This window comes from Aquarana catesbeiana, linkage group LG12 (genome assembly GCF_042186555.1).
Source record: "Aquarana catesbeiana isolate 2022-GZ linkage group LG12, ASM4218655v1, whole genome shotgun sequence".
In the NCBI taxonomy this organism is placed as follows: domain Eukaryota; kingdom Metazoa; phylum Chordata; class Amphibia; order Anura; family Ranidae; genus Aquarana; species Aquarana catesbeiana.
In genome coordinates this window covers 33625292-33639511 of record NC_133335.1, presented here as the reverse complement: position 1 = coordinate 33639511, position 14220 = coordinate 33625292, and the positions used below count along the sequence as shown (strand labels likewise).

The following is a 14220-nucleotide window of genomic DNA, read 5'->3' as shown; positions in this document are numbered from 1 at the left end:
CAATATATTTTGATTTCTCACATCTGACAACATAGTTTTTTTTTTTTTTTTTTTGTTACTTTAATGTAGAATTTTTTTTGTGTTTTCTCTTTTTTAATTTTTTTTTTTTTGGTGATTTTGATTTGTGCTCCCGAAAATGTTTGTGTGTTTTTTTGTGACAAGTTCCCACAACACCATTGATATGTTGTTCTATTTAATCTGTAGGAGATTGTTTGGTGTTGTTGTCCCTTGTTAATTTAACATTGTACTTTAGAAATGTACCTGAATCGTCACCAACAAACTGTCCTTTTTGGATGAAAACACACACAGGAGAGTAGAATTTACCTAAAAAATTTTATTAAGGGCTCACAACTAAACAAAGAGGGAGGCAACGCTGGAGAAACTGCAGAAGTGGGCGAAGCCTTGGACCCCCAGGGCAGCCATCAATTATTTAAAAGCAAAATTGGTGGCCTGAGGAGTCCATATCATAAGGGAGGGCAGTGTGGTCCAGAAGTCCCAGAGATCCGGAAAGCAGCAAATGACATCTGTGTCCCCAGGCTGTGGTCATACGAGAGACTGCAGCTTTTGTCAGACCAGACTGAACCCAGGGTCATCACTCTTTGGTCTTCCTTCCACGCTTCCTTCCAGCCTTTGGCTGTGGTGGTGGAGTTGTGGCAGCAGGAGGAGGAGGAGGATCGTCGATCTCAATGACATCCGTCTTGTGTGTCAGTTCCCCACTCTCCCCCTTACGTAGGACTTTATAAATCAGGTCCTCAGAGATCTTGCGTTGGCCCTCCTGCATGCCCAGCAATTTGGTGGCAGCCATGCAGGCAAAGGCCTCTTCAGGACTGGGGAAGGCTCTGAGGGACGCAGAAGCCTCCTGGATCAGCCTGTATGCTGAATCCTGCACAGGACTGGGAGTGGCCTTCCTGGCTCGTTTATGTGGCAGGCGGAGGGGAGGAACCTGAGACTCAGTCAGGCTGCGACTGGTCCCAGGCTTCTCTTGGCTGACACTTAGCCCCGCCTCCTCCTGGCTGCCACTAATCCCCGCCTCATCCTGGCTGACACTAATAATCCCCGCCTCCTCCTGACTGCCACATTCCACAGCCTCCTCCTGGCTGAGGTCTTCCTGTGTATGAAAAAGGGACATAGTTTTAGTTTTTTTTACATCAATCACACACAATTTTCACCTCCAGACTGCTGCAAATTCAATGTTAACAAATATAACAGACTATCCTTCTGAGCCCAGCATTTTGCATTCTTGTCCCAATTTTTGGTGCCCACTACTGTCTATTGATATGTAAAACACTTTTTTTAATCAGCAATTAATGATCAATAATAACATCTAGTAAACATCATTTATTTATTGCCCAGAAATCTGTAGAAGAATGCTATACCTGACTCCAGCTGGGCTCCTCCACTTCTTCCTGGCTGGAAGGCCCAGGTTGGACATCGGAAGCCTCAGCTGGGATGGAAGGAAGAGTGGAAGGAAGAGTGGAGAGGGATTCCCTGACTTCAGTGTGGTCTGACAGAAATCGCAGTCTCTCGTAGTACCACAGCCTGGGGACATAAATGTCATCTGCTGCAGCTCCGGATCTCTGGGAATCTGTGACCTTCTTGCGCTCCCTTAGATAAGTGCTCCTCAGGCCACCAATTTTGGCTTTTAAATAAGGGATGATTGCTGTGGGGACCACCGGCTTCACCAACTCCAGCAGTTTCTCCAGCGCTGCCTGCCTCTTCTGTTTGTGATTATAGTGGGGGTGTCTCACCTGCCACAGACAGGGCAGCTCCCTGTACTTGTCAATGAACAGGGGCAGGAAATTGTGGTCGTTGAACCCATCCATTTTCTCTGCAAGACACAACACAAGACAAACCCTAATGTCAGGCCAAACTCCCCTAATCTTGTTACAATATAGGCTTCCATTTCGAAGCAGTATAGGCCCAAGTTTAGATCCTACCTTCATTAGCACGATCGGCGTCTCCGATGCTCCTTCCTCCGCTCACAGATCGTACGTAAGACGCGCGCGTTACGATTTATACACACTGCGCATGCATATAACTCCGCCCGCCCCTGACGTTCTTTCTATTCTATTCCCCGCCCCTTTTCGTTCGGCGCAGTGGAGGAAGAGCACATGGCGGAGAGACAACAGGATCCTGATAATTGGAGCAACGAGGAGGAGGAGGAGGATGAAAGGCCGGAGCCTGAAACGTCCCAATCCAGAAGGAGATTAAAGGACTCAAATATGTCCTTTGGGGAGATGTTGGAAATGGTGGATATCCTGAAGAAGGCCGACTATGATGGAAAGTATGGGCCTTACCCCAACCACAATGTCCGAAAGGCCAAGATCATGGCGAAAGTGGTCAGGAGTCTGCACCGGAAATTAAGGGTACGACGATCGAAAGATCAGCTCAGGAAGCGGTGGTCGGACCTGAAATTACGAGAACATGAGCAGTACAGAAAGATCCGGAGAGTGCTGCAAAAAAGTAAGTAGTTGTGCTGTGTTCCTATTGTTCTTGTGTTTATTACGTTCGTGCTGCTCCATGTGCTTTTAGGAACTGTTGTACAGTTTAAAATGGCAACTTTCATGTTCATGGGCACATTATTCGTTCGGATCACACATTTTTATTTCGGACTATAAAATACCATTGTTTAGGCCATATGCATTTGGCCACCATTTTGAGGCCCTATACTTGTCTTCAAAGAATTGGGTTGTGTAGATGGCTTGGTTACTAGAATGAAATGCAAACTAGATTCTGTGTAAGGAGAGGACACTCAGCAGCTGTTTTCACATCTGGACACTGGAGCACTAGTGTGGGACCCCAGAACACCCTTTTTATTAGGGGGGCCACACAGGTGCTCCAGTGTATACTATAGGGGGGGCTACATCTGTGAAGCTTGTACCAAACAGGTAAAGTATTGCAGCTTGACAAAGGACACTAAAAAAGCTACATCTTGGAACTATGCTAAAATAGATCATTGTACCCCACTTCCAAGCAATGTTTCATCTTTTTAGTTCTGCCATCAAATATCTGTGTGCTAATTATACCATTTTTGTTTTACATAGGGGAGAAAAGACTCGGAGGACACCCCTCATCTGAGGAGACCAGAGACCCCCCCCCCCTCTGGAAGAAGGGGAAATCCACCCAACACAAGATGAGCAGGAGGAAGAAGACGTGGTGGAAGTAGTCACCACAACAGGTGAGTGTCTGCGACCACAGGCTCCGATAAGAGATGGATGGCGGCATTTTTTTTCGACCTAATTTATTTTGGGTTTCCTCTCTTTTTAGGTGATCGTGAGGTTGTGTATGAAGATCCTTTCACATCAGAAAGTGCCCAGATCATGATCGGGGAGATCATGGGGTGTAATTTACAATTGGAAAACATCAATGATGTTATTCCAAAATATAAAAACATCATTGATGTTTTGGGGCGAGTTTAAAGCCCCTCCAAATCACTTTCTTCTTTTGTCTGCTACAATGTGTGAAATGTTTTTGTGATTTTTCCCAAAGCCAAATTTGGAGGATGCACACAATGTGTCAACATGTGCTATCTGCCATCACGGGAGATCAATGGACGCGTTTTGGGGGTGCAACCCCTTCCTCAATAATAAAGTCGCGTTGAGGAAGGGCTTTCTCCCCCAAAACACATCCCTTCATCCCCCGTGATGGCAGGTCGCACATGTTGACATTGTGAAATTTGTGTGCATCTTCCAAATTTGGCTTTTCCAGGGGTGATTTCCCCCCATCTGAACGCAATATCAAACACAGTTCCTAAATACTCATGTCTGATATTGCCTTCAAGTTCTACCAAATGTGAACTTTGTAAGATCAAGATTTGTGTCTTTCTTGTGGGTTTTACACAGGCCTGTTTTCTATAAAATGGACATTTTGATTTTGGATAATGACACCACAAAAATTGTTATACAACAAACATGTTGGTTTGTCAGAAAAACCTTTGGTAAATGCACATGTGATTGTGCAGGTATTAAAAAGATTGCTCATCAAGAATGTGTGGATTATTGTCTCAACACTACAACACTTTTGGGGTGATGTAATTGTTGTTTTATGAGAAAATGGGGGAAATTTCCTAAGGGCAAATCCACTTTGCACTACAAGTGCAGTTTCAGTGCAGTTGCAAGTGCACTTGTAGTGAAAAGTGTCTTTGCATTTAGTAAATAACAGCCAACAGTGCTTTGTATAAGGTTACACAATCACGACATTTTCTGCACTCCACACATTTCTGTCAGGGTCAGCTAAAACAAACACAAGCAGTAAATGTCCACAAAGAAGAGCCTGGGGGGAGATGCCTGTCGAGAACTTGAGGTCCTGCAGGCTTCTCCTTGTGGCCAAATACCGCAAGGTAGCGACCAACCTCTGCTCCGGAGTGATGGCTTGCCTCATGCAGGTATCCTGCCTGCTGATATAGGGGGTCAGCGAAGCCAACAGACGGTGAAATACGGGGTCCGTCATCCTGAGAAAGTTCCTGAAATCATCAGGATTATTCTCACAGATCTCACGGAGCAAAGGCATATGAGAGAACTGGTCACGCTGAAGCAACCAATTCTTGGTCTATGAACTCCTCCCCACCCTGTTCATGGACTGGACTTGTGTCAAGGACCCCAACACCAAGCCCCCGCACAGCACGAACTCTACGAGGAGTACGCATACGAAACATGGCTAGAAAACGGTCGGCTGCTCAGAACAAAGTAACAGAACGCACTGAAGAACAGCAAGGCCTGTGAAGAGCGACCTGAAAAACAGCAACGAGCAGGCAAGATCACACAGAAAACTCTGATACGAACTGACTGCACGCACTGAAGAGCAGATACAAACCCACAAGCACAAACTGAACGTCAGAAAACGATCTGAAAGCCACGAGTCTGAAAAAGCGCGAATCGTCTCTCACCAAACTTTTACTAACACGAGATTAGCAAAAGGAGCCCAAAGGGTGCCGCGCTTGGTTCTGAACCAGCCTTTTCTAGTCTCGTCGTACGTGGTGTACGTGACCGCGTGGTTGTCGATCGGAAATTCCGACAACTTTGTGCGACCGTGTGTAGGCAAAACAAGTTTGAGCCAACATCCGTCGGAAAAAATCCTAGGATTTTGTTGTCGGAATGTCCGAACAAAGTCCAACCGTGTGTACGGGGCATTATGCTGAAATAAAAATACATTATTTAATTTTTTTCCAATTTTTCACCTAGTAAAGAGTATCTCGGACTCCAAATTTGACACTGCACCACTGACTGTAACTGAGTGTGAATCTAATTATGGAAAGACCTAAAGCTGGGCAGGTTCTTGTAAAAATATATTGTAAATTCAGGCAATATTGTCAGCATAAGAACATTAAAATGTGTCTGTGTTTGAAATAAAAGTGAAATAATTTTAAACATTGTAAACAAAGGAAATGAAACCTGGTCAGAATACTGTAGAATTTCTTTCTCTCATTTTTTTTTTTTTATTATTCTTTTACGTTTTTGGCAAAATACAATATAGGAATACAAACAGGACAAATCGGTATTTTTTTTTCTCAATTTTTTGAACGTGGCGTTTTTAATCTCACACGTTTAATCAGTATATTAACCAACCTGTAGAGAGCAGATTATATGTAAAGGCAGGGGATCAGGGTTGCCAGCAGTCAGTAAATTTACCCGACCGCTTGTAAAAATCGCATATTTTTTACTACTGTCTGTAAATATCAGTAGCTGATAATTTGTCATGCTGTGATGGCTTTTTAAGTGTTAACAAGACAAATTACTTGTTATGTGTATTGTCAATGTTTCCATATTGTGTTTTATACTGTTTCAATTATCAGTTGTCTTCGTTTTTAATAGGAATTCAGTGTTTTTTTTTTTTTCAGGTTGTCAGTAAAAAAATGTGCTCCGCCAGTAAAATTTACATGTTTTGTCAGTAAAAAAATGTTGCTGGAGGTTGCCAACACTGCAGGGGATATATACATAAACATAGAGATTTACTGTACTTCCTGCTAACATTTTTAGCTTTATCTAGTAATCTGACATTCTATACTTTGTTTGAAAAAACTCCATTAAGGGTGTGATAATACAAATTCCTAGTTGCTTTTACAAGTTCAATTAGTGGTGTCACCCGCTGTCTACAATGAATTCTGGTAATTTTGGTGTTCAGCTTCAAGAACGTTACACCTTCATAATGGCTCTTTTGACAAGAAAAAAAAAAAGATTTATAAATATACCTAGCTATTGGATCCACAAGAGATATAGACGGGCAGTGAGGGATTCAACCACACCATAATTTGCCATGTCCGTTTTTATTTGGAGTGGAATATTTGTGCTAAAACAAGAATGTATAAAAATGTATTTTGAAGTAATGTACATATTTTTTTTTTTCCATTATCAGGTGGTAAGAGTCCATGCACAGGAGCAACAAGGAGGGGTCCAGGAACGAACAAAGCGGGTATGTACATTACAGTCCCGTGAATAAGTAACATATAGGGCTAGGCGTGACTGCAAGGTTAATGACTATGACAGACACACCCATATGGAATTACTGTACAAATGCAAAGTGCAGGTTTACATCAGCAAACCTTTATTCTGTATTGTATAACGTGGTTATAAATGTGAGAAAAGTTGCACTACTAGTGATTATAAAAGACAAAAGGACAATAACTTGGCAGCCAGCATCAACAGTATAGTGAACCGTGTATCAAAAAAAAAAAAAAGATGTATAAAATGCAGCATTAATATAAAAACCAGAATCCCCAGAGCATCCCCCAGGGATAAGTGTGAAACTGAAGGCTGCTCATTAACGAGAAACCAACTTCTGGTGAATATATCACAAAAATAAAAAAAAATGTCAATGTGCAATGGACAAGAGAAAACAAATAAATGAAGTTTCTGTGGAGAAAAACAAAAAGAAACAAACAAACAAACAGCAAGCAATCTGTGATGAACAAAAGCTTAAATGCTCCTCAATGAGGTACTGTATAGTCCCATATAAAAAAAAGCAAAGGGGTGATGCCTTTTCAACAGATGATAAGTAAAAATGAGCAGGCTTCTCTATATATTATTCACAGATATGCATGTAGGATGATAGAAGAATTGGGTACGCTTACCGCAGAGGGTGGACACACTCGCCGTACGGCGGTGGGTCAGACAGGCATTTGGATCATTCAATCCAGCAGATGCTTGGTGGGAGACTGTGATGGTATAATGATATACCCCGATGGCCACATCCAGAACAGCGAAGAACAGATGGTGCACACCAGAACCTCCAACAGGCAGACGCACACTTATTCGCCAGCTGGATAGGATATGAAGACTCCAAAAGGCAACATGTCAAATCATGGGAAAAGAAAGAAAGGGCCTCCACATAGTGCATGAATCCGAATTAAAAAATGTTTTTAAAAAGTACAAGCCACCTAGCACGGTGGGTACAAGAGGTGATCACATAAAAAATAAAAGAGATAAATTGTGTGGTGTCAGAAGCACAAAGGCTAACAACCCGACATGTTTCGACCAATAGTCCTTCAACTGGGGCATCACTAAACCTTTCATCTGATTTCTAAATTGCTGCATTTGTAAATTCCAAAAGCCAATATACAGGAATAGTAGTGGTAAAAAAAAAAAAAAGCACCAATCTTGTTTTTTTGGACAATTCTCCTTTTAAGGGGGTGTGTCCTATGCCTGCATACTTTTCCTGATAGGTGTCCCTCATTCCCATTTCAAAAAGTTGGGAGGTGTGATGCATAGAATGCATATAGATAAAAAAAAAAAAAATACCTTCTGCCTTTACCTTCTGGCTTTTCTGATCAGTTGTCTTACATTTTGTGAGACATTTATGTTTATGGTAACTGACTTTTGGGGAGGAGCACCATTTGCATCAGGTTCCAGAGAAGTTCTTCTGAAGAGATCTTCCTCTGTGTTATAATAACACTGTCACTCATAGGAGCGTAATCTGTGTATCAGTATGCATACTGTTATCAGTCGATCAGGCATGATTGCACAAGCAGCAACACCACTAGAGCCAACCTGATCAGGAGAACAGTAGAGATTGGATGGCAACATCTAACCCAGACATATAATTTTGGCAGAATGATTAGGCGCCCTGGGGCATCTACACAAATGACCCTGTCCACAACCATGCAATCTTATGCTAATTCAACCAGGACATTTAGAAAAACTTTCCTAAGAAAAAAATATAAAAACAACTGTTGTTGATCTCATACTGAAAATGCAAGTTGCCTCTGTTCAGGGTCAGTGCCTTGGAATGCAATGACGTCAAATATGCCAATAAAGAGTCCTGACTTGCTTAATGCCAGCCTATTCCAGATTATTATTATTAATATTATTATTCAGGATTTATATAGCGCCAACAGTTTGCGCAGAGCTTATTAGATTAGCAAAATCAGAAATTGGTGATCATCCTGGTGAAAGAACAATCATTTTTCAGAAGGTGTGCAGAAAAAGCAGGCCGTGAATTTTCTCCCGTAAATTGGCACCAAAGTACAGCTTGAACCAGACGTTTATAAAGGGAAGTCCTGAGGTTGCATGACATCAAGAATGTGTACTCACAAAACAGTAGTAAAACTGACAGCGTTGTTAAGCAGGTCTTGATGTTGACAGACCTTGAAACTTTTGTCCAATTCGAAGTTCTGTTTTGAATAATAATTGTCTGACAGTTCACTTTGAAAATACTGGTTTGGGAGTCTGTATAAGAGCGCCTTCTAGTGTTCGTTTTGCTTTATAACATGCGCTGAGTTTCTCATGCTATCAGGAAAGTCATACGTTTTAGATTGTAAGCTCTAACGAGCAGGGCCCTCTGATTCCTCTTGTACCAAATTATAATGTAACTGTAATATCTGCCTTTATTTTGTTAAGCGCTGCGCTATATAAAACCTGTATTATAATAATAATAATGTAAAGGAATAAAATCCTGAATTTAAGCTTCATACCTTTTAAAGTGGATGCAAACCCGAATATTTTTTTTTTTTTCATGTCATAATGTAGAGTATAAGATTTCGTATTATTTGAGCCCAGTCTTGCCACACAGAGTTAATCCATCTCTGAGCAATCCTCTTTTATTGTTCAGTGAGATAAAACTTGACAGAGAAAAACTGTCAACTCCTCCCCCTTGCTGTGAGTGACAGGTGATTTACATCTCGTGCACTAGCCTAAGACATGCATTATTTTTATTTCCCACCCCCACTCCTTTCTTCAGCAGCTCTGCAAGGATTGGCTGTTCCACACCTCAGCATGATTTGACATGCTGAAGTCATGTGGTTACACAGGAGAAAATGCATATTGACAAGGGGAGTGTAGAGGTGGGCGGGGAGTCTACTGACATCACGACTCCACCCACCGAGCTCCAGACAACAGACCCACCCACAGAATCTGCAGTTTTTCGGGTCTCATAACAGACAGAGGGAAGACATTTGATAGGTAAGGATACATGCAGGAGGCATGTATATCCTTATAGATAACCCCTAATGGCAGTAGTTTAGAAAGGATGACATTGGGTTTACATCCACTTTAAAACATATCTATGGTCAAAATGTAATACCCTATCATTTCTAGTAGGGTTGCACCGATATGGGTTTTTTTTCGGTATCGGTTTCAGGTATTGGAGCATTTGCATGAGTACGAGTACTCTTGCATATGCTCAGTACTGGCAGCGCTCCCTGTATCGGTGCAACCCTAATTTCGAGCCTGCTCTGAATCTGAATGATCTTGAAGTCTGTAATCATACGTTGTGAAGATCACCACACATTTACTTCCTCAAATTCTGTAACACAGATTCACTGTGGGTGAGCATTGCTGTGTCACAGTATTCAGAGAACCTGCCTTCTGAACTACAGAAGTGCTGAGAGGGAGAATTTTAGGAGGCAGAGTCAGTACAGGAATCACTGCTTGCAGTCAGCAAGGTACTATGGGATATGTTGTCCCTAGAAATTGAAGTAAAACAGCAGAGGAGAAACTGTAAAGCCTGCAGGGAATCCAGGAAGTTGTGGAAAGAGATGTCCGCAGACAGTTGGCACTCACCGCATTTACACTTGCTTCGGCTTCAACACACATTAAAGGGGTTGTAAAGGTATACATTTTTTCACCTTAATGCATTCTATGCATTAAGGTGAAAAAACTTTTGAAAATACCGCCGCCCCCAGCCCCCCGTTTTACTTACCTGACACCTCGAAACTCGGCCGCTCGCTCCCGACCTCCATTCAGCCAATCAGCCTGGTTGCTGATTGGCTATAGTGGAGGGATTGAAAGCAGCGCAGCCATTGGCTCGCGCTGCTGTCAATCACAGCCAATGAGGCGGCGCGCCGGGGGCGGGGCCGAGTGATACAGCGAGCGACTATAGCCGCCGGCTGTATCACGGGAGCGCGCCCGCAATAACTAACCACCATGCGAGAGAGCTCGCATTAAGGTGGTTAGTTATTGCCGGGAGGAGCTGAGACAGCCGCCGAGGGACCCCAGAAGAGCAGGTTCGGGGCCACTCTGTGCAGAACGAGCTGCACAGTGAAGGTAAGTATAACATGTTTGTTATTTAAAAAAAAGAAAAAAAATTACCTTTACAACCCCTTTAACAGCTAGTTTACACTTGCTTGAAAACAAGGCTTTGGACACGCTTTGTTGAAGTGGTTGTAAACCACCTACAACCACTTTTGCCTACAGGTAAGCCTATTATAAGGCTTACCTGTAGGTACCGTGAATTTCTCCTAGACTTGCACACTCTAGGAGATATTCACTGTGCTGACATCATTGCATATGCGCACTGAAGAAACGGCACGTACGTGTCGTTTCTTCAGCTGTTGTGCCATGACCGGTGGCTCCTGCCCGCATGCGCGGAGGTGGCGTCATCGCAGCGCCGGCCAATCACAGCGCCAGAGCCCACGAACCTGGAAGTATGTTGCCCCTTAACAGCGGTGTACGAGGACCGCTGTAACAGCATCGTTCTAAGGTAAGTATTTCATAAAGAGCTATTATGCGATGCAAACTAGCTCTTTATGCCTTTGTCTTGCAGCGCTTACAACCACTTTAAAGCTCTCTGAACGCCGGTCAAAGCTCCGGTCACTAAATAAAATGGTTAGCTTACAGTCCTGTTTACACTATGCTTTTGCTTTGCTTCGGCTTCACTTCAAAAATTATACCCCATGTAGCTTTAGTGGTGCTTCAAAGCGTCTTCAAAGCCTCCATAGAAGTCTATGGCAAAGCTCACTTGAAGCCCCACTGAAGCTCCACCAAAGCCTCATCAAAGCACCAAGCAAAAGCAAGGTGCAAATAGACTGTAAGCTAACCATTTTATTTAGTGGCAGGAGCTTTAACTGACTTTCTGAGAGCTTTGCGTCCGAAGCCATGTTTTGAAGCAAGTGTAAACTAACCCTTAGGACCAGTTCACACCACAAAAATGCACTCCGGTCCCTTTCAGGATGCGTTTCTGCATGCGTGTTCTTAACCAGGTTTTATGCGTTCTGGTACGTTTCTGGATGCATTTCAGGTGTTTTGTTTTTTTTTGTTTTTTTTTTAAATGTGTTTTGTTTTATTGTTCACACTGTGTTACTTTTCGGTGTTTGTCCTTTTCATCTTTTTATGCTTTGGTATTTTTTATTAGATATTGCTAACTGACACATTAAGGGCTCATGCATGTGGATGTAAAAAATGCGTTCTAATCAGTAAAAGTGTATAATGCTGCAGTATTGTATGCCTTGGGCTAGAATAATAGTGATTTCTAGAAGTCTCATGCAACATTTCTCGGGTCTATGACCAGTCTCCTATATCATGTCCCCAGTCTCCAACAGCAGTTTTTTTTTTAGTCTTTGACCATCTCTTGTAGCATTCCTATTGTCTTTAACCATCTCCTGTATGTGTCTGCTTTATATAGCATTACATTCACTAAATTATTTTGTGGGGGCCTTTTGTGATGTGAGAGGCTGCACTCGAGACCCCATAGAGTCATAGACCTAGAAACTTGACCATTACTGCACTAAATAACGCTGATGAAATGGAGTATAACCCCATTGAGTAATATGTACAGGCACTCATATACAGTATCTCACAAAAGTGAGTACACCCCTCACATTTCTGTAAATATTTTGTTATATCTTTTCATGTGACAACACTGAAGAAATGACACTTTGCTACAATGTAAAGTAGTGAGTGTACAGCTTGTATAACCGTGTAAATTTTCTGTCCCCTCAAAATAACAACACACAGCCATTAATGTCTAAACCGCTGGCAACAAACATGAGTACACCCCTAAGTGAAAATGTCCAAATTGGGCCCAATTAGCCATTTTCAGTGCTCAGACCATACGCCGCACTGCATCAAATGGGTCTGCATGGCTGTTGTCCCAGAAGGAAGCCTCTTATAAAGATGATGCACATGAAAGCCCGCAAACAGTTTGCTGAAGACAAGCAGACTAAGGACATGGATTACTGGACCATGTCCTGTGGTCTGATGAGACCAAGATGAACTTATTTGATTCAGATGGTGTCAAGCGTGTGTGGCGGCAATCAGGTGAGGAGTACAAAGACAAGTGTGTCTTGCCTACAGTAAAGCATGGTGGTGGGAGTATCTTGGTCTGGGGCTGCATGAGTGCTGCCGGCACTGGGGAGCTACAGTTCATTGAGGGAACCATGAATGCCAACATGTACTGTGACATAGTGAAGCAGAGCATGATCCCCTCCCTTCAGAGACTGGGCCACAGGGCAGTACTCCAACATGATAATGACCCCAAACACACCTCCAAGATGACCACTGCCTTGCTAAAGAAGCTGAGGGTAAAGGTGATGGACTGGCCAAGCATGTCTCCAGACCTAAACCCTATTGAGTATCTCTGGAGCATCCTCAAACGGAAGGTGGAGGAGCGCAAGGTCTCTAACATCCACCAGCTCCGTGATGTCGTCATGGAGGAGTGGAAGAGGACTCCAGTGGCAACCTGTGAAGCTCTGGTGAACTCCACACCCAAGATGGTTAAGGCAATGCTGGAAAATAATGGTGGTCACACAAAATATTGACACTTTGGGCCCAATTGGACATTTACTCACTTTTGTTGCCAGCGGTTTAGACATTAATCGCTGTGTTGAGTTATTTTGAGGGGACAGAAAATGTACACTGTTATATAAGCTGTACACTCCCTACTTTACATTGTAAAAGATATAATAAAATATTTACAAAAATGCGAGGGGTGTACTCACTTTTGTGAGATACTGTAAGTGAAAGGGTATACACAGTCATACCTTGTGTAAATGCCGATGGCTTCTGAATCTGCATTTACCTGAGCATGCACATGCACAATATATTTTCCCGCATGCACCACTCTTGCTTTTGGGCAAACTACACTGTAAACGCTGATGCAGAAGCCATTGGTGAACACATGAATGCAGCTGTATACAGCTATTCACTTGTATAGGCAGCTTTACCTGCAGCTCCTCAGGTGCAGGTAGGCACTAGGGATTTCATGCTAGAGGACTTTGAAGCCTAGGTGTGTGCGCGCATGAGTTCTAAGAAGGTTGAGAACATTTTATTTCTTATATCAACAGATGCTGGTTAGTTATTTTATGATTCATCAGATAACTCAAGGAGACCTCACTGATAATTTACATTTATTTTGCCTTCTCAAATAGCATGTGGATTCAGCAGGAAGCCCAGTTCTACTGCGTCGTTCCAAGAGAAGATGGGTCCTCACTACGATAGTCTTGGAGGAAAATGATCCTGGACCCTTCCCAAAGAAAGCTGGAGATGTAAGGAAAAGACTGCTATTAGCCTTTTTTATAATGTAATCTGACAAACCTGTAGCTGTATATGTTAGCAGCTGTAAGCATGTAAGCAGTCTGACAGCTGACACCCGGGCTTTGTGTCCCTATCCAGCTATATCATGGACAACAAGTGCAAAGAGACAACTATGCAACATGTCCAGTGCAGTTACATTTAACCTGTTTCAACTTATAGTTTGTAAATATAAGTACTCAATAAAGAATGTGTGGAACTTTGATTAGATAAGTTCACAGTGATAATGCATCAATAATGAAAAGCGAATAAACATGAAATCCATAAGTTACAGTGGGGATGGAAAGTATTCAGACCCCCTTAAATTTTTCACTATTTTGTTATATTGCAGCCATTTGCTAAAATCATTTAAGTTATTTTTTTTAATCATTAATGTACACACAGCACCCCATATTGACAGAAAAACACAGAATTGTTGCATTTTTGTAGATTTATTAAAAAAGAAAAACTGAAATATCACATGGTCCTAAGTATTCAGACC

The 14220-nt window shown here is 42.4% G+C and overlaps 1 protein-coding gene across 1 annotated transcript in view; it reads left to right on the top strand.

Annotated features, from left to right (window-relative positions):
- The window catches only part of LOC141114077 (cadherin-like protein 26), a 177405-nt gene that overhangs the window by 82603 nt on the left and 80582 nt on the right, over window positions 1-14220 (top strand). The window contains exons 2-3 of the mRNA XM_073607538.1: window positions 6352-6408; window positions 13577-13693. Coding sequence (XP_073463639.1) covers window positions 6352-6408; window positions 13577-13693 — 174 coding nt within the window. The remainder of the gene's footprint in view (window positions 1-6351; window positions 6409-13576; window positions 13694-14220) is intronic.